This window comes from Biomphalaria glabrata, chromosome 1 (genome assembly GCF_947242115.1).
Source record: "Biomphalaria glabrata chromosome 1, xgBioGlab47.1, whole genome shotgun sequence".
Classification (NCBI taxonomy): Eukaryota; Metazoa; Mollusca; class Gastropoda; family Planorbidae; genus Biomphalaria; species Biomphalaria glabrata.
In genome coordinates, this window is record NC_074711.1 from 37,066,321 (window position 1) to 37,091,880 (window position 25,560).

The following is a 25,560-nucleotide window of genomic DNA, read 5'->3' on the forward strand; positions in this document are numbered from 1 at the left end:
ATGTAATTCTCTGCTCATCATGTACAAGTGAAAACAAGATCGTGCTTATCTTTGACCGCGAAGTATAACATTTATTTACAAGTTTGGAACAAGAGAAGTGAGCTTATTATAAGAGTTAAAGATTACTATTGACATAATAGCATGGAGCTAGAGCCTCAATTCGACAGCAAGTAGACAATTTCTATAACCATTGGCATTGCAGCGTTCTCACTGGCAACTGAACACGGCGTTTAAAGGTCAGGCCTAATTGTAGGCCGGCTCATGTTGTTGTCTCCGCCTTGTCTCTGTGGCATCCCAACGCTACAGAGACATACAGATTGGTAGATTGGTCGTTTTGTTTTATCTATACCTATTTATAGCAAGTCTTGGTGATAACATACGAAAAGTAATGATTTGAAAAAAATAAAATAAATGTAGAGCTGGTTGAATGCTTTTATTGTCTGGAGTATATTGCATGCTGGGATAATGATGGCACGCAGAGGCAAGGCAGATTTTGTACACTGAAACTTCACGGGGTACAGGGGTGGGGGTGGGGAGTGTTACCACGTGGTATTGATTGTGAAAGTGGTGCCGCTGTTTGAGAAAGGAAGACAATGGTTGCCGAAGTGTTTGTGTCAACAGAGATCACGTAGACAAACAGAGGCGTCACGTGGGTAGGCTACATAAACTCAGAGTGCAAAATAAACAATTGGAGGGGCTAGTGTCTGAAAAGGGAAGAAGATTACAATAATTATAAATGGAATAAAAGATGCGCTATAGAAGAGAGAGTTAAAAAAAAGGGGGGGGGGATAGAATTGAGCTGTCTAGTTTTGTTTGTTTGTCTTGTGAGTTTCAACTTCCAAAATGAAAATCATTTCGTCCTGGCCCAAACTTCTGAAGATAGTCAGCAAGGTTCGAACTCGTTAAGATCTTAACATTCGGATACGAATACCTCACGACCATGCAGCCATTCTTAGGCTAAGAAAGTCCCGATTTTTTTTTATTATTTTTTCACAATGTTGCACGAATGTTTAATATTTGTATAATTATGATGATTTGTAGACCCCCAAGTTTTCATGTAGGCATTTTGTTAGTTTTAAATGGTAAAAAGAATTGAAGACATTTCCTCAAAGTTTAAAAAAAAATTGTCAAGCTTTTTACTTTTGATAACAACGACTGTATATCACAGATGTGAGTTCCTTTTCTGTGATGAATAAGAAAATATCAAAAATACTTTTTAAAACAAGGTTACAAAAGACAGTTTGTGTAGAAACACAAACTCAAAATCGGCCCCCGAAGTGGTCCACCCAGGCAGGCTTCAATATTTTCAGAAAGAACATCCGAATGAAATTATATCAGATACAAATGAGAGATAAGAATGGAGAAAGAAGGTTAACAGATCTTGTGTAGTGCCCCAACGGTCCCGCAGATCAAAGGATAGGTGAAAGTGATTGTAAAGTTAGATGTGAACCTGGCCTAACTAGTTCCCCTTTCAGACCTTGTGGTCTATAGGGAAGATGATGTAAAGTTCATCTGTTTTTGTGGCCTACGGTTAACGAGGGTGTCATGTAGCCAGCACAACGACCAACCGCCTTTACTTTTCCCCAACTAATGTCAGGTACCCATTAGAGCTACCCTTTCGGGGGCCGCTAAAAAGATACAGTACAGTACAAAAAAACATTGATTGACATATATCTCAAAACAACAAGATTCATCTCCACTTTTCAACATAAAACAAAATTCAATATTTTATCTTTTTTTTTTATAGATTCATTTAACTGTCATTGACAATAAATAATAGTTCCAACTTGATCTTAGACTGGGAAGTGGGAGATAATAACGTGGACAAGATTTGTACCAGACAGTGAGTCACTGGCGGATCCAGGGGGGGGGCGGTAGGGGCGATCGCCCCCCCCCACTCGGCCGACCCCCCCCCCCCCGAGGGGGGGGCGGACGAATTTTAGTATAGAATTTACACAATTTGTATACGAATTTATTACTTATGTTAATAATATATACTAATTATTTATATTTCAACCTATTTTTAGATTATTTCGCCCCCCCCCCTCTAGTATGTTGGCCGATTTGGTGGGGTCGGAAGGGAGCGATGGTATCAATCCCTCCCCCCCCCCCCCCATACACTTTCGAGTGGGGGGGGCGGTTCAATTTATTTCTAGAAATCACAGCTTGCTAACAGAATCAATTAAATATCTGTATGATTAAAACTTGTTATTGATATTTTAACCGATCTTTATATTATGTCGTTCCCTGTTTGCCGATTGGAGGGGGGGGGGGGCAATACCTCTACTGCCCTTCCCACCTAAAACCTTTGAGTGGGGGGGGGGGCGGTCCTACTTTTATGGAGAAATCATAATTTGTGAACAACATTAATTCAATTAATATTTAAATTTTATATTATGTCAATCCCTTTCTGGTATCTTGCCAATTCGGTAGGGTTGGGGGGAGGGCGATTGCATGTACTGCACTCCCCACTCTAGCCCCCCCGTCCTATTTTTATAGAGAATCATAGTTTGTGAACAAAATTAGTCGCCCCACCCCTATTCTTTAATGCCAAATGCTATCTTTAGCAGAAATTATTAAAGGAGCGAGGATTAATCGTTTTAACTCTACCGCCCCTCCCATTTCCAGATAGAGTTTATGCAATTTCACATTAATTTATAATAATTATTTTAAGAAAGTTAGAATTCAAACGAAATTTTTCAGTATAAGAGTCACGATTGAGATGAGTTCTAAACTCAAATGATTCTTTATGATACCCTCATAGTCCCTTTTCCCAACCTTTACTTAATTTGATATTTTGTTAATTAAATACATTTGGGACTATAACTCACAATTTATACTTGATTTTTATTGAATATTATTTTTCGGCGTCGATCCTCAAAGCCAACATCTAAATATGTGGGTTAACTTATCTTTTCAAGGAAAAAATCGGTTTTATTTGCAATGTATTTAGGGCCTATAAATTCATATTATAATACTTTTCAAGTACAACATTATTTGAAAAGTCCTTTTTTAGTAGTATGAATAATGAGCGTTTGGTCAGGAGAATGCGTTTCTTTTGTGAAGAATGCAAGAAATCTTTTTTGGCGTCGGAACCCCACTGATGAATAATGAGCTGTAGATGTCAGGAGAATACGTTTCTGCAGTAAAGAATGCAAAAAAACGCTTTTGGCGTCGGGGCTTCGCCCCGTACTCCATTGATGAATAATGAGCTGTAGATGTCAGGAGAATGCGTTTTCCATTGAAGAATGCAAGAAAACGCTTTTGGCGTCGGGGCTTTGCCCCGAACTCCATTGATGAATAATGAGCAGTAGATGCCAGGAGAATACGTTTTTGCAGTGAAGAATGCAAGAAAACGCTTTTGGCGTCGGGGCTTCGCCCCGAACTTTATTGATGAATAATGATCAGAATGCAAGAAAACGCTTTTGGCGTCGGGGCTTCGCCCCGAACTCTATTGATGAATAATGAGCAGTAGATGTCAGGAGAATGCGTTTCTGCATTGAAGAATGCAAGAAAACACTTTTGGCGTCGGGGCGAACCACTAGGAAACCTTATAGCGCTGCCCCAGTTGTTTTGTTTTCGCCGGTGGTTGAGAAATCCTGCTTTTTTTTATTCTCATATATATATATATATATATATATATATATATATATATATATATATATATATATATATATATATATATTATATTTATTTATATATATATATATATATGTGTGTGTGCTGTACGCACGTTTATGCATAGGGTTAGGGTTTACTGGGAGTTAGGATTAGGGTTTGGAAAAAAAATCGCCCCCCCCCCACTCCAAAGTTCTGGATCCGCCAGTGCAGTGAGTTAACATAAGCTTTGTATTGTGAACATAAGCAATTGGAGGGACTAGTGGACAGTTGACAGCGCTGGCTAGTCCAGTTAAGCCTTTATAGTTGTACCCTAATCAGACCTTGATAGGGCAAATGATTTAAAGGTCACCTGTTCCTAATAGTTCTATGACCGACGGTTAGCATAGATGTCACGTGGCTTTACTTTCCCCACTAATGTTAGATACCCATTAGAGTTGGGTGGACTCGAGGGCGTTTTGAAAAAAAAAATCCCGTAATTAAAAATCTCAATCTCAGGGACCGCAGGTTCGGAAGCCAAGCGCATTACCACTTGGCCCACAAGCCCCATAGCCTTTATAAAGGCATTTCTTACAATAGTTTGTTCATTGGTTGATTGAAAAGTTTGTAATAAACATTCTCTTTCTTTTACCACTGTTTTTTTTTTATAAATAGTATTCCTATAATTTATAGACATCGATATAACTCTAAAGAAATGGATGTAACTCTAAAGGTGCTATAATTTAATAGATAAACAATCAATAAATATAGTCTACATGTTTATTTTCACTTTATAATAATATGCGAATAAATCTATTGATGTCGCTATGGAGATCTCACTAGAAGTAGATTTGAATGCACTTGGTTGCCTGTCATATGTTCCGTGATAGAATGTGCGTGTGAGCTACTTTTGCTGTTACTATTTGGTTACTAATCACACAAATGATTCTCTCCAAACCTTCTCCATTTACCCCTCCCCCCCTCCCCCATCCCTGAGTTCTATCGAATCTCTAGAGAAGCGCTTCCTGTTAAATTTGGCTCTGGGCGTGGCTTGGGACAGTCATTTGATCTCAACGCATTGATTGGTTACTTCAGCAATGGTACAATCATTCCCACCAGCCTACCCCTTTTTCTTAATACTCTTTTTCCCCGAGCTATTAAATGCGATTTTACTCTCTCTCTCTCTCTCTCTCTCAGCCATTACATATCATACTAACATGAAAACCTGCTCAAGTAGAATCGATGATCTTTATAACTCAAAACTCCTTCGGGGATAGAAATCCTTGTGACAGTGTATATCCCTTCCTGAGATCTCTCGCTCACTGTAACACACACGACTCACTATCAATCCATACATTTTGAGTTTTCCCCGACAACAAATCGAGGGCGAGAATTACCCACCTCTCGAGGAAACAAAGCAACTAAAAGAAAAACACATAATGGGCAATTCAGAAATAATTTCATCCAGTAACGGCACATGCCTCGTCAGACTGTGAAATATGCCTAGTGTGGCAGCACGTTCCCGGAGGGGGACGCCTGTCATTTATTGCCTACAAAGCAGCAATTTGTAGATCAGCTTCTCTAACTGCCAACTAACAGCTAATAAATTCTAAAGTATTCTGGCAATGGGGGCAATTTAGATAAAATATCCAAGAAAACCTTTTTTTCTGAAGCAAAAAGAGACACAAAAAGTGTTAAGAGTAACTGTGAAATTGTCCCATTATAGATTAAATGTCAACAGGTCGAAGAAACAGATACTTCGGATCAACGATGATTACTTCTGCTGCATTTTCTGTGTGTGGGTGTTTCCTGTTGTTATCATGTTTCGTTGGATAGCAACACAGGGTGTGAATAGCCTTAAGCTAAAATCGCTAGAACTCAGGGTATAAATAGCCTCTGGCTAGAGCAACGAACTCGTTTAATGAATTTTAATCTGTTAAAGTCTAGATCTACAGGTCGTGGAATGGGGTCACACAAATCAAGGTGACGCTAAAATTGTGGCAATAGTGTTGTGGCTGAATGTGAGCTCGTGGAATAGGGAAGTCATAAGTGGTGTGATTGCAGTCAACAGCAGCCACGAGAAAATAAATATGACTTGGACAAAACGAGACAGTGCTTATCGTGACTTATTCTTCAGTGGGCTAATCATTTAGAAATCTAAATGTTTTTATGATTTGCTTATAGAAATAAATGTTACTATGCATGGGCGTAGCCAGGGGGGGAGGGGTTTTGGGGTTCAAACCCCCCCCCCGAAATGAAATCCCCCCCCCCCGAAGGGGGAGAGTCGAAATTTAGTGACTGATTTTTTGCTTTGATTTTGTTTAGTTTAGGTGAGATTTTAATACTAAACCATCACTTGCCCCAGCACAACCAAAGGGGTTTTGAGTTTAAAACCCCCTACCAGGGGGTTTTGAGTTTAAAAACCCCTACCGGAGGGGTGTTCGAGTTTAAAAACCCCTATCGGAGGGGGGTTTGAGTATAAAACCCCTACCAGAGGGGTTGGAGTTAAAAAAAACCTACTGGGGGTTTTGAGTTTAAAACCCCCTACCAGGGATTTTGAGTTTTAAACCCTGGGGTTTTTGCAGTTAACTTCCCCTCTTCTATAAAACAAAACAAAAAAAAATGCAAACGAAAATCCCCTAATTCCAAGTGCACAGTTAAGGAAGATTTTGATTTTAAAATCCCGTCTAAAATTTACGATAAACCCCCTCTTTAATATAAAAAAAAAAGCAGCTAATTACTCACTCAAAATGTTATGAGCGTGGCTAAATTGTTTTGACTCAGTTTTGAGTTTAAACCCCACTTCAGCGGGTTTTGAAGGTAAAAAATACTTCTTTAATAATAAAAACAAAGCATATTATACACTAAAAATGTTATGAGTGTAGTCAAAGGGGGTTTTAGTTTAAACTCCCCTCCAGTGGGGTTTGAGGATGAATTTAAATAGGCTACATCTTCAGTGTAAGAAAAAATCAAATTACGCACTCAAAATGCTATGAACGTTGCCGAAAGGGGTTTTGAGTTTAAACCCCCATTCAAAGGGGTTTGGTGCTAAAAATACATCTTCAATATAAAAAAAAAAGCAAATTACACACTAAAATTATTTGAGTGTAGCCAAGCCAATCGGGGGTTTTGAGTTTAAACCCTTCTTCTACAGATGGCTTTTTTTTTAAGTTTATAACCCCTCCAGATGGTTTTGAGCTTAAGATCCCCCTACAGAGCATTTTGAGGTGGAAAACCCCCAACAGAAGATTTTGACGTTAAAACTTCTCTTTTCGATATAAAATCTAAAGCAAACTACAGTCACTTAATTTCAAGAGCGTATTCAAGAGAGGTTACACATTTATACCAGTGGCAGGGCTCCATTAATAAACTGCAGTGAATAGTCATCTACCGAAATCGAAAAACACTAAATGTAGCTCAACAAAGATGGCCAAGACAGATTTTAGGAGTCAGTTATAGAGATCGGGTCTAAATCAAGGAAATCCTATGCCGAACTGGGAGTCGACCCCTTAGTAAGATTGTGAGAGAACGACGCATGAGGTTTGCGGGACATGTTCTCCGACAAAATGAATTAAGCATAAGAAGAGTTGCAATGATATCCTAGTACAACTTGACGCCACTCATTCATGGAGGTCCTCATAGTAGGTGGGAAGAGGCTTCAGACATTACCAGTGACAGATTTTTATGGAAACAGCTTGACGTCAAATGCTCTGAACGGCGTAGGAGGGTCTAAGCGCAGGAAAATGCAGTGTAGATACCTTAGAATATGCATTTTGTTGGTTTTCAATATCAGAAATAGTTCTTGGCGGCGGGGCTTCGCCCCGCACTGGGGGAGCTCCTAGCGCTCCCCCAGACCCCTTTGCTAGTAATTGCGGAGAATCTACAATTTTTCCACTAACTCATGGAAGAACCTATTCTAGGACACAATAAACGTCTTCCGAAAGAATGAAGGGTCAGAATGTAATAAAGATTCTGTACGCACACACACACACACATAAATAGATATCACTAGTCAGTTGGGATAGATTTCTATCATCTTTTAATTTGTAGTTTTGTGCATGAATAAAATGGAAAGACTTTTTTTTTTTTGATTTATAAAAGAAGTTTTTGGCTCCGAGTTCTATAGCCAATAAATACTCCTACAGCGTTACAATAGCGTTACAATAGTTGCTTTGATGAGATGTCTGGTGCCACATCGCCACCTAGCCCAAGATGTAGACCACACAGGTTGGACAGAAAGTAGTAGAAGGTAGATTCTGACTGTGTGCAGTTTATACTTATAGCCATGATTAGACGAATCGTCACAAAACAACTAAGACAGAACTGTAGGGCTAAATAATGATGAAATAATAGGTTCCCCAGCTTCCAATGAAAACTATCTAAAAAGAATATTGTCTAGTAAGTACAAAAGCGTAAAAGTGATTTTTTTTCAAACGAAAAAGTCAATCAAACATTTTAACATAAAAGATGTCTGTTAAATATTCACTTCTTATCTCTGCCTGTGGTCTCGTCTGTGGCATAGGAATCCAACCAGCTTCCTGCAGGAGTCTTTTTATTCTGCTCTCTTTCTCTCTCGCTCCGTATCGCTCTGTCTATGTCTCTCTCTCTCTCTCTCTCTCTCTCTCTCTCTCTCTCTATATATATATATATATATATATATATATATATATATATATATATATATATATATATATATATATATATATATATATATAATCATAGCTCTGTTTGTCTGCCTAATCAATTAATCTATCTCTTAAATTCTCAAAAAAAATTTTTTATGCTAATCGTTATTAACCCAATGGTTTTACATGTCCAACACAGAACGGATGCAACTTTCAGAAGCAAGTTGAACTCACTAGATCTATACCTTTCTAATAGTTTTAGTCTTGTTAACAGTGTCATATCAACACTCAAAGAGATACCATAGCCACAGCTGTATTGCACACGTAACCCATCTCTCCAATTGTGTGACTCGATAGTAAATTGTACCACTGTCGCTACTGTTTCAACTGCTTCTATGTGTACTATGACAATAATTAGATAGTAAAAATCGACTTAACGTCTGAGATGTTTTAGGTGTCGATAAACAGTTATTGTATCTGGTTACAGTTACTGCTACTACTGTAAACTATCTGATATTTCATCGCGATCGCATTTTTTGTTTTTACCCAATTGTTATGACTGTCACGAATGCAAAACCTGTTTCTAGAAATTTTTATTTAAAGATTTCTTAGAGCTAGATTTTATTACTTTGTGTAGGTTGTGATTACAAATTAAAGTTCAGAGCTTTAGATTATAATTTAGAAAGTTAGCAATTTTGTAATATTTGATTGACTTGTCATTCAAAAAGAATAGGTGTGTAAGCTACCTGTTTTGGTTGTTTGTTGTTACATGTCCCTTCTGTTTCTCAAGATCATTACATTTTAGTCCAAGCTTCCCGCGTGACGACGGGGAATGGCAGCGGACAGGACTCGAACCAAAGTCCTACAAGACCACCGCACGACAGTCCAGGGCGCATACCACACGACCAGGAATTAATTTTTGCCAAACATTGTTAGTTGTCACCAGTATTGGAGAGTTAGATTTGGGTATCGAGTTTTTAATTTATTGGGCTGGTTTTGTAGTATAATAGTATTTGCTACTAGCCGAAAGTTTGTTTTTTTTGTTACTGATTAGCCTCACTTGTGAAGTTGTTATTGCTACTAACCTTATTGTGCGTGGTTCTCAAGAGGGTACTATGATCTAAGAGCTTTTCATTTCTAACTAGTTATGTAAAGCAATAATCAGAGGTATCGTTGTTATACTTATCATGTTTTGTTAGTCACATTAAACTAGTTTCTGATTTTAGAAACTGTACCTCTCTTTTTTTTTTCTCTTGCAAACACTTCATATTCAGTACTTTTGACGTCACTTTGTGGTGCCGTACCTTTGACGTCACTTTGTGGGCGAGCTCAAGAATAACAATCACCGAGTTCTTCTGTCAACTTTGTAGCTCTGCACTTTGAAAACAGGTGTCATTGCTTTCGATATGCAGTGTTGACATTTTTAAATGCTATGGCATATTGAAATGTATAAAGTTTATCATGGCATTTTGTTTTTAAAATATTATTTTATTATGAGAGAAAAGGGCAACATAATGTTGTCTGTCATTGGAGTTAAGTTAAATGGTACAAGATTGACACAAAAACACGCTTGTATTGGATGTTATCCTAAACATTTCGAGAAATGTTTCTCATTGTTGTTATAAATAGGAATCTCTATAGTTAGCCATTTGAACAAAATCAAACATTGCCTTGAAATTTTGGCGTTTTTGGCCAAGCCTTGGCTTTAAAACAGAGGTCTCACAAGTTTAAATCTCTATGAAGACTAAAACTTTGAGCATGTCAAACGTCACTAAGCTCATCAAACGTTAATTTGGTACATGACATTAGTTCGAGAAAGTATGGGCAGTCATATAAACAGACGAGCTTAATATTATCTGCCCTTGTCGGCCACAAGGTCTAAAAGGATATTTCAATGACAAGAAAGAGAAAACAGAGCTTTACATCATCTGCCCCCATGTACTACAAGGTCTGAAAGATATTTACTATCTAAACGAAAAGAGAGAGAAAAAAAGTTAGCTTTTATATAGCGCTACTTTCATGCTTAAAGCATGCTCAGAACGCTATGGTCCAATCTCATTTGTGGACCTGTGGGGGGAGGGGGTATCAGGGAGAAGGTTTTCCGTGCTGCCTTTAGGCGTTCAGTAAACACGACTCTGCTCGAGTCGGGTATCGAACTTAGATGCCCCTTCATAGGTAGCCAAGCCAAGCCAAGTTCAAGCGTACTTAGCCTCTCGACCACGCTTTGCATCATCTGTCCCCGTGGACTACAAGGTCTGAAAGAAAGTTTATTTCTCAATGCTAAGAACAAAGACAGCTTATAAATGAACCTGCTGAATCTGACAGAAGTACGTGCCAGAGGTCGAAAGGTTCACAGCTTGTTGCTCTTGTTTTTATACAATGTAGTGTAAGTATGCAGTTTTTAGTCCATTGGAGGTCATGTTTCTATTTTAAAAATGTCTATTTCTTTCATAGTTCTAAGCTTTAGGTTTTTAAATAGCATTTCATTCAACAACATCAACAACAAACACTACACCATTAATGTAAATAATAATAATAATAATAATTATTATTATTATAATAAAGATGAATAATTGGAAATAATCTTCGTCACTATCTCATAACGTAAAATAACTGTAACAGACAACCAAATTTGAAAAGATTATCTTGGAGATAAAGTAACTATGAAAGTTAAATAAAATTAGAATATATCGGATCGCGATATCAGTCGAAGGTGTAGTGAGCAATTTTATCTTCGCGACACTGATCATTCTTAATGAGCCTGCAGACCTACCAAATCATAGGAACATGTATTGGAGAACACGCTTTAGACTTTAGAAGACTACAATGTATTTTGTTTCAATCTTGATCCTAGCAGCGCCCGAGAATGTGAAACGCATTTAATGATAATAATAATGATGATGATGTAATAACAGCAATAATAAAAGCAAGCAGACCAATGAGATAGTTCACCTGTTATCAAACATTGGTACAGATGCACTGCAGTGAGCTCCGCAGTCCTATGTATAATTGACAACAGGGAAACTCAACCTAAAGGAGAAGTTAAAGGCCGCTTCAGATTGCAAGTTGTTTTGTTTCCCACAAGAAACATAAAATGATGAAAAGAAGAAACTAAAAAGGTTGAAGAGAGGGGGGAGGAGGGAAACGTTTGAAAGTGATGGAAGATCTCTTCTTTGTGCCTGTCTGTGGGACTGTGTGTGTGTGTGAGCGTCGTTGTATCTGTGTGTCTGTGGTCTGTATGTGTGTGTGTGTGTGTCTGTATGTGTGTCTGAATGTGTGTGTGTCTGTATGTGTGCGTGTGTGTCTGTATGTGTGCTTTCATTGTTAATATAGAGGAGAAAAAAAAAGTTCAATAATAAAATATCTAAGATCATCTGAATTATCAACTTAAGACTTTTTTTCCTCAGTTAATTTTTAGTTAAAACTTTTTTTTTTCTAATCGAAATGTTTTATTTTTATTTATTTTTTTTACTATTTTTTTTAAGCTTGTTTCAAATCATCGTAAATTTACGAGGTTAATTTCAGAATATCGCAGCTAAAAAAGTCATGCATTAATGATTAGATGGTTTTTAGTTTACGCATATGGTAGAGGCCGTCAGCGACAGTCACGGAAAACGCAAGGGTAGTAGAGAGAGGGGGGAGGTGGTATGGATGGGAGTCTGAATAAAGAACTATGAGAAGGAGGGATATGTTACAAAATGTTATACAAAATTAAACTCACAATTTAGAGATCTTCCCGAGCCGACCGTAAATTGGCTTTTAGTTGGAAGTTGAACATTTGTGCGAAGTAGCTACGTAATCATTGATATGGTCATTAATACTTGATGTCTGATGTCATGGATGAATGGTTTTATGAGCGCGTTCTGTAGTCAACAGACATGACTTTGAAAATGATAGCAGACGTGGGATGCTCTACAGTTGATGGATTTGTATTCGTCCAATTTCAATACTTTTGAAGAACCATTTATTTTATTTGAAATAAAGAATTTTTTATTAGTAGATACAAAATTTATATTTTACGGCCCATTCTAATATTTTCATTGGTGTGCGTCAGGAACTCTTCTAGAGAGGAATTACCATGAACAAGGCTTTAGACTGGAACCCACTGGGGAAGAGCATAGCAAACATAAAGAAGATCAGTAGACCAAGAAGCAAAGATGGCAGAGGGGACATGGACCCAGCTCAGGGGAATTGCCCAGTCCAATGGCGTAGTATTTTTTCTGCTCCTTGTTGTGGACGGTCGTTGACTTATAGCACCAGATCGCTGGTAAACAACTAAACCAATGTAAACGTATAATGTACTTAGTATTGACTATAGAGCTTGAAATAACTTCAACAAACTTCTCTTTTAAAACAGAACTAATTTTAACTTGTTATTACAATATCAAAAATTCAACTTGAGATGAAACGAAACATATGAAATTTATGAAATAAAGGATATACAAAGAAATCTTACTATCAAAACCCATCCTTACTATGGCATCCTGGAGACGTCTCTAGTTTTATATATATGTATGTGGGAAGTGTGGTCGAGAGGCTTGGCTTGGTTACCTATGAAAGGGATTCGAGGTTCGACACTCGACTCGAGCAGAGTTGTGTTAACTGAGTGCCTAAAGGCAGCACGGACAAAATTCTCCCAGATACCCCCTACCCTACTGGTCCATAAATGAGATTGGAGCTTGCTATAAGCATGAAAGTAGCGCTATAGAAAATGTATAATTTATTTAATTCATTAATCTTGTTGTTAACATGGTAAGACATGAGGAGACTGATTGCCTCATGGTAAACACAAGCAAATTAAAAATTAAACATGCCAAAATATTTCAGCTTTCGTATGTATTCAACTTAAAAGAAAAGCGAGAGGTGGGGGATGTGTTTTTTTTTCTTACCTCGTTTATGTAGGTCATTTTCATTAATTACACTTTTGTAAATACTTTATACTTTGGTATTTGTCAGTTACATGTGTTAATACATTATACTTTGGTATTTGTCAGTTACATGTGTTTATACAATGTACTATGGTATTTGTCAGTTACATGTGTTAATACATTATACTTTGGTATTTGTCAGTTACATCTTTTATTCTTAACTGTATTGTTTCGTATATTTAATACGTTCAGAACTTTTATCTTTTTTTTAAATAAGTTTTACGGTACTTGGTGCAAAAAACAAAATCAATGAAACTAAATGGGTAGTAGAAAGAGAAGGAAAAAAATCTTTGGGATGAGGGTGGGGGGTGGGGGGTTGGGAGAAGACCTGTAAACGAGTACGGAGGGTATTCATTAAGCTTGGTGAGTCTGTCTGTCCTAGCTCTAGTTAGCAATGCGCCTGTGGTAAAGGTAAGTCGACACAGCCGGCAGCCTGGGGGCAAGTTGATCGTCTGCTAGCAAGCAATAATTATTTCCCTTTCTCCTTTTTTTTTTTTTTTTTTCGTTTGAATCATCGGTACGGCTCGCTGAGTAATAAATTGATGCTACACTTAAAAACCTATCTTGTCACGGTTCTTCCGCTCACGCCTGTGTTTACCGACAATTTTGCTCAACATTATCAAAATCTTACACACACTCACTCACACACATACATGGAAATAAAGAAAGGGGGAAATAGCGTCGTAGGGAAGGGGAGGTAAAAGAGAAGAAAGAAAAATCAAGTCGATCCTCGAGGTTTCTTACACTGAGCTCGGAGTGTTTTTTGTTGTTGTTTTTTTGTTACTATTATTATTTAATTCTACGTTAATTTTTTTTTTATTAATTCTAATTATAATAAGTATTTTAACTTAAATTAGTGATTATGTTTTTTAATGTAATACAATTTTGCATACCACAATATAACATTGCAAAGGATAAAAATTTGCTTTGAATTTGTACCTCATACTATGTATGTCCATATCCACTAACGTTTTGGACGCTGACTGCACAGCTAGAGAGGAGGATTCTAGCAATTGAATTGAAATGCTACAGAAGAATCCTAGGTATCACATTTAAAGACTGCATCACAAACGAAGAGATTAGAGACAAGTTTACCACAGCCATTGGACCCAACGGTGACCTAATAACTATTGTACAAAAACGCAAAATAAAACTCTATGGCGATACTACAAGGTCTTCAAGATTTCTAAGACCTTCCTTCAAAGAACAGTACCAGGAAAAAGAATAAGAGGCAGACAGAGAAAGCGAGGGGAAGACGACATTTACGAATGGACGGGCTTGCCATTGAAAGAGGTTCTATCCAAGGCAAAAGACAGAGAGGAATGGAGAAAAATGGTCGATAAATCTTGCGTGGTGCCCCAACGCTCCCAAAGACAGTGATAAGTGAAGATGAAGGTGTAGTAATCTAACAGTAAGAACGTTACTATAAAAGTTACACTTAAAATTGTGTCACATCATCCCTACCCCCTTCACAACACGCTAATTTATGTAAACTAAATGGCAAGACACATTGTATTAAACCTGCGTGAAATAAGTCTCCCTGAAATAATACAAAAATAATTATGGAGGTCAAAGTGTGTACAATCCAGTCCATGAAAATACTAAATAACATTCAGTCTACAAATAATTGGTACATTACGCCTGGCCAAACACAGTAGCCTCTCATTTAAATCATCTTTACATTTTTAGCCCTCGTGCATCTTAAAACTTACCCCCCCCCTCCCTTTGCCCCTCTTCCAATCTAGGTCATGTCTTAACTGGCCAATATTAATAATAACTATATCCTATAGGGCGAAATTTAGTTGACTTAATGGAATCTTTAAAAAAAAAAATTATCAGTGGCAGTCTAAAAGTTTAAAACATTCCAAAAAAATCAGTCGATGAAAATAATAGATAAAAAAAAACAACAACTGAAAAATACCCATATATGGCGTTGCTCGGTTATGAATGAGCATGCTTACAACTAATTATTAAATATGGCCTCTTTTAAACAATGATAACACGAGACATTTATGTGGAATGATATGCTTTACATTAAAAATTTAATAATAATAATAATTTCTGTTTGACGTAGCTCGACTCTGGCAGTGCCAGAGAATAAAAATTAGTTCATTTCTACCAAAATAATAGTAATAATAACAATTTCATTTTTATCCCTAAGGAAATTTGTTTGACAGTAGTCCGTAACGCAGATGAAAATATTTCATTATGTAGGTATTAAGTATCCTATTCAATTTACGTCCATCTAATGTCTCATTGCCTGTTAAAAAAAAGCTTAATTTATTAAAATGCATAGATTTTCAAATGTAACTCTCATTATTTAGTTTGGAGTCGATAATAACATGAACGGTGAATGGGTGTAATTATACCGTACGGAAAAAAATAAATTTAAAAGTATGTAATGTACTTATGGTCTGTATTGTAATGTTGGAAATATGACTGCTTATTTTTCAATTACGCCAAACATACACATATATGATAATCTTTATTAATAAAATAAAAACAAGCAAAATATTTTTTAAAATTCTTTAGAAAAAAACTTATCTTAACTCCTCACCCACAACTATGTATCTCAAAATGTAGAATTATTTCCCTTTTTCAATATCAAGTAAAATAATTGATTACCAATAGTTAGTTGACTAATTGGTTAATTTTTTTTAGATTCATGCTTTGTTAGGTAAAATTATTATAATAATTATTATTTTTTTAATATTTTTTTTACAGTTACAACTGGATACGAGAATAGGTGTGGTAGAAATAACGTGTTCAAACTTTTTATCAGACTGACAGACGGAGAGAGCTGATATAAACTTTGTAATAAAAAACAACACATCTTTTTCTGTTTCTAACTCAGCTACTTTCACTGTAGGATGTAAATAAATGATTGGCTGACTGTGAATGAAATTGGTTAATATCACTTATGAGTCTGATACAAAATTTTTTGTCAATGTGGAAAGAGCAAAAAGAGGAGGCTTAATAAATGATACGTTTTTCAAATCCTATTGAGATAATTTTATAGAAGCTTATCATTAAGCACTTGACAGAAACACATTTACAAGGGATATTAAACACCACCGAGTTACTTGGAAAGCTGTGCAATAGAGTTAGTAGATCTCATAAACCTAATCAAAATACTGCGAGCAGCTGGTTTGTAACTGGTCTGTATGACTTTCTTCAAACGGCTTATTCTTAACAGTCGGCCGAAACATACGTTCCTTGATATTTGTTTACTATTATATTGTTTACTATTTAAGTATACTAGAGAATAAGAGTTCTGTTTATATTGTTTTGTAAGACTAAAACTAGAGAAAAGAGTTTTGTTTATATTATTTTGTCAAATCAAAACTTGTTGTCTTCTTTTTCGGTTTAATGTTTTGGTGAGTCAAACATTCCTTCTCCCTTGAAATAGACATCGATATTACAGTTTTTACTACAATATTTTGAACATAAGAAATCAAACATTGATAATTACGATATTAATTGATAATAATATTGATAATGATAATATTTAGTTCCACCAAGCACCTTGGATGCAATACTACATTCACCAAACTTTTAACATTAGTTAATGCTTGTATAGGTTGTATCATGTATAACTACTAACGGGGTAAAACTTACACAGTATTTATGAACTTTAAAAATAATCCAAAAAAATTGTCATTTGTTAGGTATTCGATGATCGCCTAAAAACAGAACTAACAAAGTGACAATACTATACTGTAAAGAGTGTCTATCTTTAAACTTGGAACTATGACGCCATGTCCAAAAATAAAATACGAACTCCATCCGACATTAGACATTTTTATTTGAGTTCTACTGCTTTAAAATGAAGATCTAGAATCATTATTAATATTTTATAATTAGGTAACAATCTTTATCCTACAAATGCAAGTGAAATGTCAATTTTATATTTATTTTTATTCTGTATTATTATAATCGAAATGTTTTTCACATTTCTCATTAAATCTATAAAAAGACCTAAACTATGTTTCAAGTACAGCTATACCGGTACAGTGAACAATGAGTTTATTAACTCTAAATATTCATTGGACAGCAAAAAGACTTTATAATAGCAGGGGAAAAGTTCATTAACGCTAGTTCGGCGTCTGTTATAAAGTAATTAACTTAACTAATTGATAGCAGACGTAGATGGCGAAAAGAGAATCTAAATCGACCACCAGCGGACAATGGTTATGTCTGCTCTGATATGGCAAAATATGTAGGTCGCAGCTGGGGCTGCGTAGCTTCTTGAAATACTGCACTCCTCGTTAATCTTCAGACTCGAAGACAATGAGAAACAATTTCATTTGGCGTAGCGTCCCAGTTGTTACTATATAAGATGATCTCAAGACAAAGAACCAAGATTATGTTTAAAATACAATAATAAATATGGATATAACTCCTACATTTTTAATACACTTTAAATTTCAATTAATTTTTTATCCGTATTTGATTGTCTTTATTATTTTTGTTTTCATTGACATTGCTCAGTCACATGACTCGGTCACATTACACTAAGACTAATTGTATAAAACAAAACATTCTAATTTTATTGATTACAAAATAACAATGCTAAGCAAAGCGCCAAGGCATATTCATGGCATATTCATGGCATACAATTACACTTCATAAATAAAACAAACCTTTAAAAAAACACAATAAAGTGACTGCGCTACAATGCTGCTGGTTTAATACTATGTTTAGATCAATCCTCTTTTGTTTCTAGCGTCTAAACAATGGAAGTCTGTTGTCTTCCATTTGTTTTTGCGCTTGATAATATATCTTTTACATCTTTCTTTTCTCTTGAAATACAATGCATAATAGATGATATTATTTCAAAAAGATAATCAGTTTTAGCATTGAGCTAATTAACTGTATTGAAACAATAAACTTTTTTTTTTTTATTTTCCGGGATAAAGAGGGCACATGTTATGTTTAGGATTCTTAACATCTCAGTTCTAATTGTTGTTGAAGTCATTGTTTATTTAATGAAAGAAAGCCAAGAAATGGGAAATCCGACTCAAACTGTATACCTTCGCTTTTCTTGCTCCCTACAATCTTTGTTAGTTGTTTTGTTTTTGAGCTAGATGGACTTTAATTATGTATGGGACAGTGAGCAAAAATTTATTTCAAATCTATTATTTTAAAACAATTTAAATAACTGATTAGCCAGATTTTCATGTTCCAGTTTTTCGTTGTTTTATTCCATTAAAATTAGGCAATGCACAATTTGGTTTACATTTGATATAGAGTGAGCAAGTTTATCAGTTCACTTCTGGCACACATACAATGTGAAAATTTGTTTTATTATTAGGAAAAGAAGCTATAGTAAAAAAAAAAGTATCAGGCTGCAGTTTAGGTTAACATAAATAGTAGATTCAGGGGGAACTCTTTGAAAATAAAAGATAAAGAAATGCAAGGCCAAATGTAACGACAAAGTCCTGGAAATAAAAAAGTTACGAAAATAAATACGAAATAAAACTAGATAATAAATACAATGAACAAATTTAGGAACCTGGCCTATATAAATTTGAGAAATTGTTGCATTTGCCTTTTTGATAAACATTAGAATATTCTTTATTTTGTTCAATGAGAAGTCAGTATCTTCTCCGTAGTAAACAAATACCTCTCAATGGGCACTGTGTAGTGTAGGACAATGAATTTCGTGTTCTTTTGAAAGATCCTAATGTCAGTGACACTGTCAAATACCTACTTGTCCAAGATTTGAATAATAGTAGGCTAATAACATAATTTCTATTGCGCTGTTAACCAAGTGTAACCCCTCAACTAGAAAAAAAAATCATAGTAACATCGTAATCTACATTGAAATAGTTTGAAATGAGCGTCACCTTTATCATCATTATTAATCCAAAGTGGGTCGAAGACTTTTTTCAGATGGTCATAGACTAGCATTATCTTTAAATGGTCGTAGACTATAATCAACTATCTAGGCTACATATTGTCGCGATTGCTGCAAAGCATTCTACAATGATTCATTTTTTTTTTAAATATTTTTTTCCTCTGTTAATTCTTGTTGAAGTTGAACGCAACACCAGACGATCAATTATTCAACATTCTTTAAAGGAAGCTTCTTTTCAGCTGTTTAGTTTCACCTGATACCTTCTTCTGGTGCAGCCTCATTTTTTATGCATCGCCATTGTTCAATGGTTCATATTCTGTCCGAAGTCCCATAGTGCGATTATAGGCCGTAACGTTTGGCTTTGTCATTGCTAGCTTTACCCTAGGCCATCCAAAACTATTATTCTCACATTCTGTAGCCAGGGATTAAAAATAATCTAACCATTTATTTATCATTTAAGTCTTTTTTTTTAAATCAATTATTATATTTTCTTTATTAATTTGAATTCGTTTTGAAAGATAATATTATTTTCTAAATAAAATACACAATGAAAACACTGAATACAAATTGTAGAACGACCTAGGACTCCAAGTAAACTACCAGCATTTTAATTAGAAAATGTTGTTTTTTAAAATCTTTTTGTTTAGTTCAAATTATGATATTAATTACATAAATAGATGACCTAAAATTCAGTTCTAAGCATGACAAGATGTCAGTACCGGGTATGTGGATTTTTGAGGAGCTTCCTTCTTCGAAAGCTTCTATATGAATACACTTACAGTGTTAATACATGCCATACATGCCATTTAGTTCAAATTATGATATTAATTACATAAATAGATGACCTAAAATTCAGTTCTAAGCATGACAAGATGTCAGTACCGGGTATGTGGATTTTTGAGGAGCTTCCTTCTTCGAAAGCTTCTATATGAATACACTTACAGTGTTAATACATGCCATTTTTTGTCAATATTGAATTAGAGTGTTTTAAAATTTGAACACATTTCTCTTATTTTCTAATATTAAATATTCAAATTTGATAAAAACTATACATTTTTGAAATCGAAAAGACCCTGAACTCACAAGCATTTGACGCTAGCTCGAATAATATACAAATTAATAATTTTAATCAACATAAATATTTCTAACAGCTATTTTTTAGTGTGCAGAAAATACTCAATAGATAGGTATATTGTAAGCTAACAAAAAGTGGCCAATCACACTTTAACATAACTGTTAAAATATTTATTAAGTTAAAGGTCACCTGCCTATCAGATTTTTTAAAATGATTTTTTAAATTGCTTTTATATAGCATATCTTTTATGTCTCGAATGAACACAGTGCACTATGGTACAATTTGTGTGTGTGTGTGTGGACCAGATGGGGGCGGGAGTATCTTGGATAAATTTTCCGTGCTGCTTTGTGTGTGGACCAGTTGGGGGCGGGAGTATCTTGGATAAGTTTTCCGTGCTGCCTTTAAGCGCCCAGCAAATACAACTCTATTCAGGATTCGAACTCAAGCCTCTTGTTAGGTAACCAAGCCGTAGCCAAGCGGTTTCGGCCTCTCAGCCACACATTGCACAATTTGAGAAAAATATAAACATAAATGATAACCTTTAAAAAGAGTGTAAATAATAGTGTACATAGATGCTTCCTTTTATTTGTTTTTTGTACAGTATTATATGTCCATTTTGTTTTGATAGTTTACTAAATATAGCTCATAAGTATTTGTACAGTATTATATGTCCATTTTGTTTTGATAGTTTACTAAATATAGCTCATAAGTATGAATGTTCAAAGCTTATTATATCTATTGAATCTGTGTGGTGGCATGTATTTAAAAGAAAGCGACATAGTCCAAGTCTACATCTCTGTATCCGTTGATCTATCATCTAACATCCATTTGTTTGAATTTGAAATAGATGTGGTGGGGTTGGAAAGGTTTGGGATCAAAGCGAGATAGAATGCAGACGGCAATGAAAAGGTCTGTCGCTGTAAATGTCAGGTATTCACTGTCATTACAGGGACAAGAAATGACGCTTACAACAGCGTCGTATGTAACACTATATGTCAATAATAAGGCTTTGAAATGTTATCCATGACAAATTGTTTCAATTGAAGCCATGTCAGGCAGATCCGATTACATCGGATAGGTCTACACTTTCTCCAGAGGAGTAAAGGGTTCAGTTTAACATCGATTATTATTAGACTTTTTTTTTTTCGTCATTCTATGATAGTAGCTTTTAACCGGAGTTTTCTTACAACTGGGTACTCAGAAGTACCCACCAGGCGATAACGAAACTGGTATTCCTTATTTATTAGAAAAAAGAATATCATTACAAATGTTTTTTTAAATAATCAATTCCTACTTTATGAAGCTGATAATAGTCTATAATTTGTTATTCTATTTATTTCTTCAATATTTCAAGGAGTCATTCCAGTGAGAGCTTTGCACCAACCAAGCTCTTCTAGTCAGTGCAGCGAACTTCTACATAAGACGGTGCGCAAAATGTTCATGAACATCGGTTTGATTATTTAGCTCTTTAGTGAATACAAACCACATTTGAGTTGAGTACGGGAATACCCGTTGAAAGTGCGTTCAAAATACTTTATAAAATTTTAACGGTCAAGCTAGAGTTTTCCTTGTGTGCCAAGTTAGCTAGTAATTTATTTTTCACAAAAAATATGTCAAATTTCTAGAAAAAAAAATGTTAGAAAATTGTTTGAGCCGTTTTGGAAATATCCTTCCAGTGTCCAGATTCCACCCAATGCTGAGCCAACCTTTTTTTTTTTAGCCCATGAAGAGTTTGCAAACTGAGAGGAGGGAATTCTAAAAATAAGCTTGACAAGATAAAATACGTACATGTAAAAATGTAACAAATAGATACTATTATTATTATTACTATTCTGAAAAATGACCATGTCAGCACTAGATCTAGATCTAGGAAATGTTTCCTCCCGATCTACCTTTATTCACTAAGTCTTTAGTCCAGTTTTCTTATTTAGGATGTTCATAACATTGAGCCTACGTACATAACAATAAAGAAAAGGTAAAGTACCCTTTAAGGCCTTAAAGGTTCGAATCTCGGTGAACACTGTCGTATTTAATTTCAGGATCTATTGGCGCCCTGAGTCCACCCAACGTCCATAACTAGATACAGAATGTTGTTGTATCCAGTATATAGAATACAGATGTAATGATAAGTTATACAGTTTTAAAAGAATATAATATTTTTGATGCAATTTTTAAACACCGTAGAATCAAATGGAATCTCAAAATATAAAAGAAGAGCTATGACAGTAAAGAATATTCTGTGATGCACTATCCAATGGCAACCGCAGTGTCAATATATTTTATTTTTTGCCAATGACTTTGCTATTGTCTTCCAAGCGAACTATATTGCTATATTGCCAGCAAACGAACTAAATTTCTATACATGTATTACCGGCAAATGAACTATATTGCTATATTGCAGGCAAGCTTCTGATCGAGTCTAACATAGTCTGATTGAATATTTATTTGTGAATATTACACAATATCATTATTCACAAAACTGTTTGGATAGTACTTTTATTTTGTATTCGATTAAAATGTTTCACTTGTTCGAATATGAGTTGTTGTTTTTTTTTATTCATATTGTAAAAGTTCTTTGATGGTGTGATTCTAGATCTAGAACTACTTCAGTATCTCTTAAATACATAATCAATAGATTCACATGTGCTTTGAGTGCGGAAGTATAAAGGAAGAAACTACAAAAGCGAAGCTCTGGGTATCAAGCATTCAAATTGTTGCTATTCTCATTTATAACCATTTCAAGATTTCATTTAACAAACTGAAATGTATGCCTGGATTTCTTTCGCAACACATGAGCTCTTCCTTTCTAGGTCTTCAAAAAGTAAAATGAAAGTAAATTTATTATATCTATTTTGAAACAACTAAAACTGGTAAGTGGTTGACCTTGTCCAAGATTTATTCTTTTTTTCTCTTGAGACTTTAAAAGATGGGATTGGGCAAGTAGCACACTGTTTCAAACTGTGGAGATCTAGTGTAGCTACATTCATTGAAAATATGGTTTTATGTAGTGGCTACACTTTTATAAATTGTAAATAATATAGCTTCAACCAATAAAATTGTGTTCTATCTGTGCTATAGATTCAATACGATTGTAGTTGTTTATTGGATCCTTATATTTTTTCCCTCGACTGATTCTCATATCGATGAATAATACAAAAATATGTCAATAAAATTTTCTTTTACTAATGTATTATCTATATTGAAACAACTACATTTTTTTCAGTGCTTTGACAAGGGGCGCCGTGGATACAATTAAAGTTGTGTCATTTCCAAATGTTTTAGAACTGAAGCTGAATATCAAACAGATGCCATGGAGAAAATGTTTACGACATTTATTGTCATCGCTGATGAACTAAAAACGTTGAATTAAATATAAGTCCTAGTGAAGAGAATGCAAACAGTCTGGGGAAAACTATGTTTCATTAGAGAGTCTTGTATCTAGTGTGACAGTGGTTTTACCCACCAACTTTATAGAACTTTGAATAGTCTCGTCTCAAATATAAACATTCTGTCTAATGGGAACGTTGTCCGTGCAATAGATTGCTGAGTTTTGTTGACACAATTAGTTGACAGATGAGTTTTAAAACTGTTTACAAATAGACTACTTATATGGAGCTCAACGGATAATGTTGATGATGTTTGAGTCTCTATTTAACATGCACAACAAGATTTATATATGGATACGCGTAGGACATAATTATCTTCTGTTTTAAAGAGACACCAGTAATTTATAAGAAAAGATAAGATTAGATAAGATTAAGATTAATTAAGATATTTTAAATCCCAGTACTTCCGAATTAAAAAGTACGTAAAGGATATACTTTAACCAACAATTAGATCTCTAGATCTTATGTTGCTGTGTTCAATTATTTTTGATTTAGGGGTTCAAAATATACAAATTGAAATCATCTTGGACATTTCATTGTAGTTAAGGTCCAAACAAACAACATATAATCCCCCTTTCCTAGAAAACAAAAGTCAATAGTGTGCATTCTGGAAATAATTCCACCTTGTTTGTAAGTTTGGTTCATCTCAGATAATAATTATCATCATGATGACCAAACCGATGGCGTAAATATCATAGAACATGTAGTTACATGTGAAGGTTACGTTTTGTGCCTAGATATATTTTTAGGATACATATTTAGGATATATTATTACAATACTTATTTAGGATATATATTTAGGGTACATTTGTGTCTTCCAATAAGGTTCGGGGACGGCTAAGTTAACTAAAATGAATGTCTACTATCGATGCCATTATACATTCTCATCAGTAACTATAAGTGTCCACATTCTTTATATATAAGTAAATAAAACAAATAAAAGGCGAACAAGAGACTGAACTTGATGGATTGGTCATTTTAAAAGGACTTATTTTGGAACAGAATTAGATCTAGAAGACATCGGCGCGGTTTAAAGTTTAACTATTGATCTTTTGCTTGTGCCTATTAAATTTAATCTTGTGGCAGATTTTTTTAATCACTTATAAAACAAACCAGATGTATGTAGATCATTAACCAGTTGCCTACAAATACAAACAATTTCATATAAAAAAGAGTTTGTAAGATTTAATAAAGTAAATGGATATAAAATCTTTAAAATTTGGTTCTTACCATCTGAATGTTGTGATGTAATCAATCCTGGATACCATGGGTACCAAAGTCCAAAACTAGCTGCCCTGGAGGCTAGCCCCGGTGCCAGCCGCGCCTGGTCTGAGTATAACTGAAATCTTTGATACAAGTCCGAAATACTAGTGACCACCGCCTCTTTGCTTGCATCTCTTCGCGTCCTTTCGCAAACACTGTCTTCAGTATCATCGTCCCTCCTGCCGTCGCCATGGCTTGGGGACCTCCTTGCCCCATCGGTTTTGTCCTCTCCTAGGATGCTGCTGATGGAAAAGGACGACTTCTTCAGGGGCGCCGCCACCGAAGTTGGGGTCTTTACGGGCGACTTCGGTGATGTGGACGACAGCGTAGGGGATAACGCAGATGGCGTTGTAGGCGATGAAGTCTTGGAAGAAGGTAAAACGGAATCGTCTGTTGCCATGGCGTAGCGCTCAGAGAGTAGGGGATGTGGCGGTGTACTATTGAAACAAAACATTCAATATAGGAAGCGAATAACTATTCTGACTTCTGAACACAAACCAAATAAACTGTTCCAAACACGACTTCCATTAATAAAAACATCATGGAAGGAAAAAATAAAATTCAAAAGTACGTCTCCAGGTTTTAAGTTTTTAATACTTAAAATTTTCCATTCACTTAATAATTATAAGAATTTCACGTCTTATGAGTGAGTAAATTACGATTTGAGGTATTTTTTAAAAATAATGTAATGAAACCAATAATTGATAACTATTTTGTACAATTTTAAAATTATTCGACATAAAAGTATATCACAACTGCGCACGCATAATCTACTATATTCTACACTGTAGAACCAGTCGGCATAGTGAAGAGTGAACTGGGTTTC

The 25,560-nt window shown here is 35.1% G+C and overlaps 1 protein-coding gene across 1 annotated transcript in view; it reads right to left on the reverse strand.

Moving 5' to 3' along the window:
- The window catches only part of LOC106071506 (homeobox protein HMX3-like), a 37,853-nt gene extending 12,652 nt beyond the window's left edge, over positions 1-25,201 (reverse strand). Inside the window, exon 1 of the mRNA XM_013231630.2 lies at positions 24,702-25,201. Coding sequence (XP_013087084.2) covers positions 24,702-25,188 — 487 coding nt within the window. The 5' untranslated portion in view covers positions 25,189-25,201. The remainder of the gene's footprint in view (positions 1-24,701) is intronic.
- Positions 25,202-25,560: the final 359 nt, after the last annotated feature.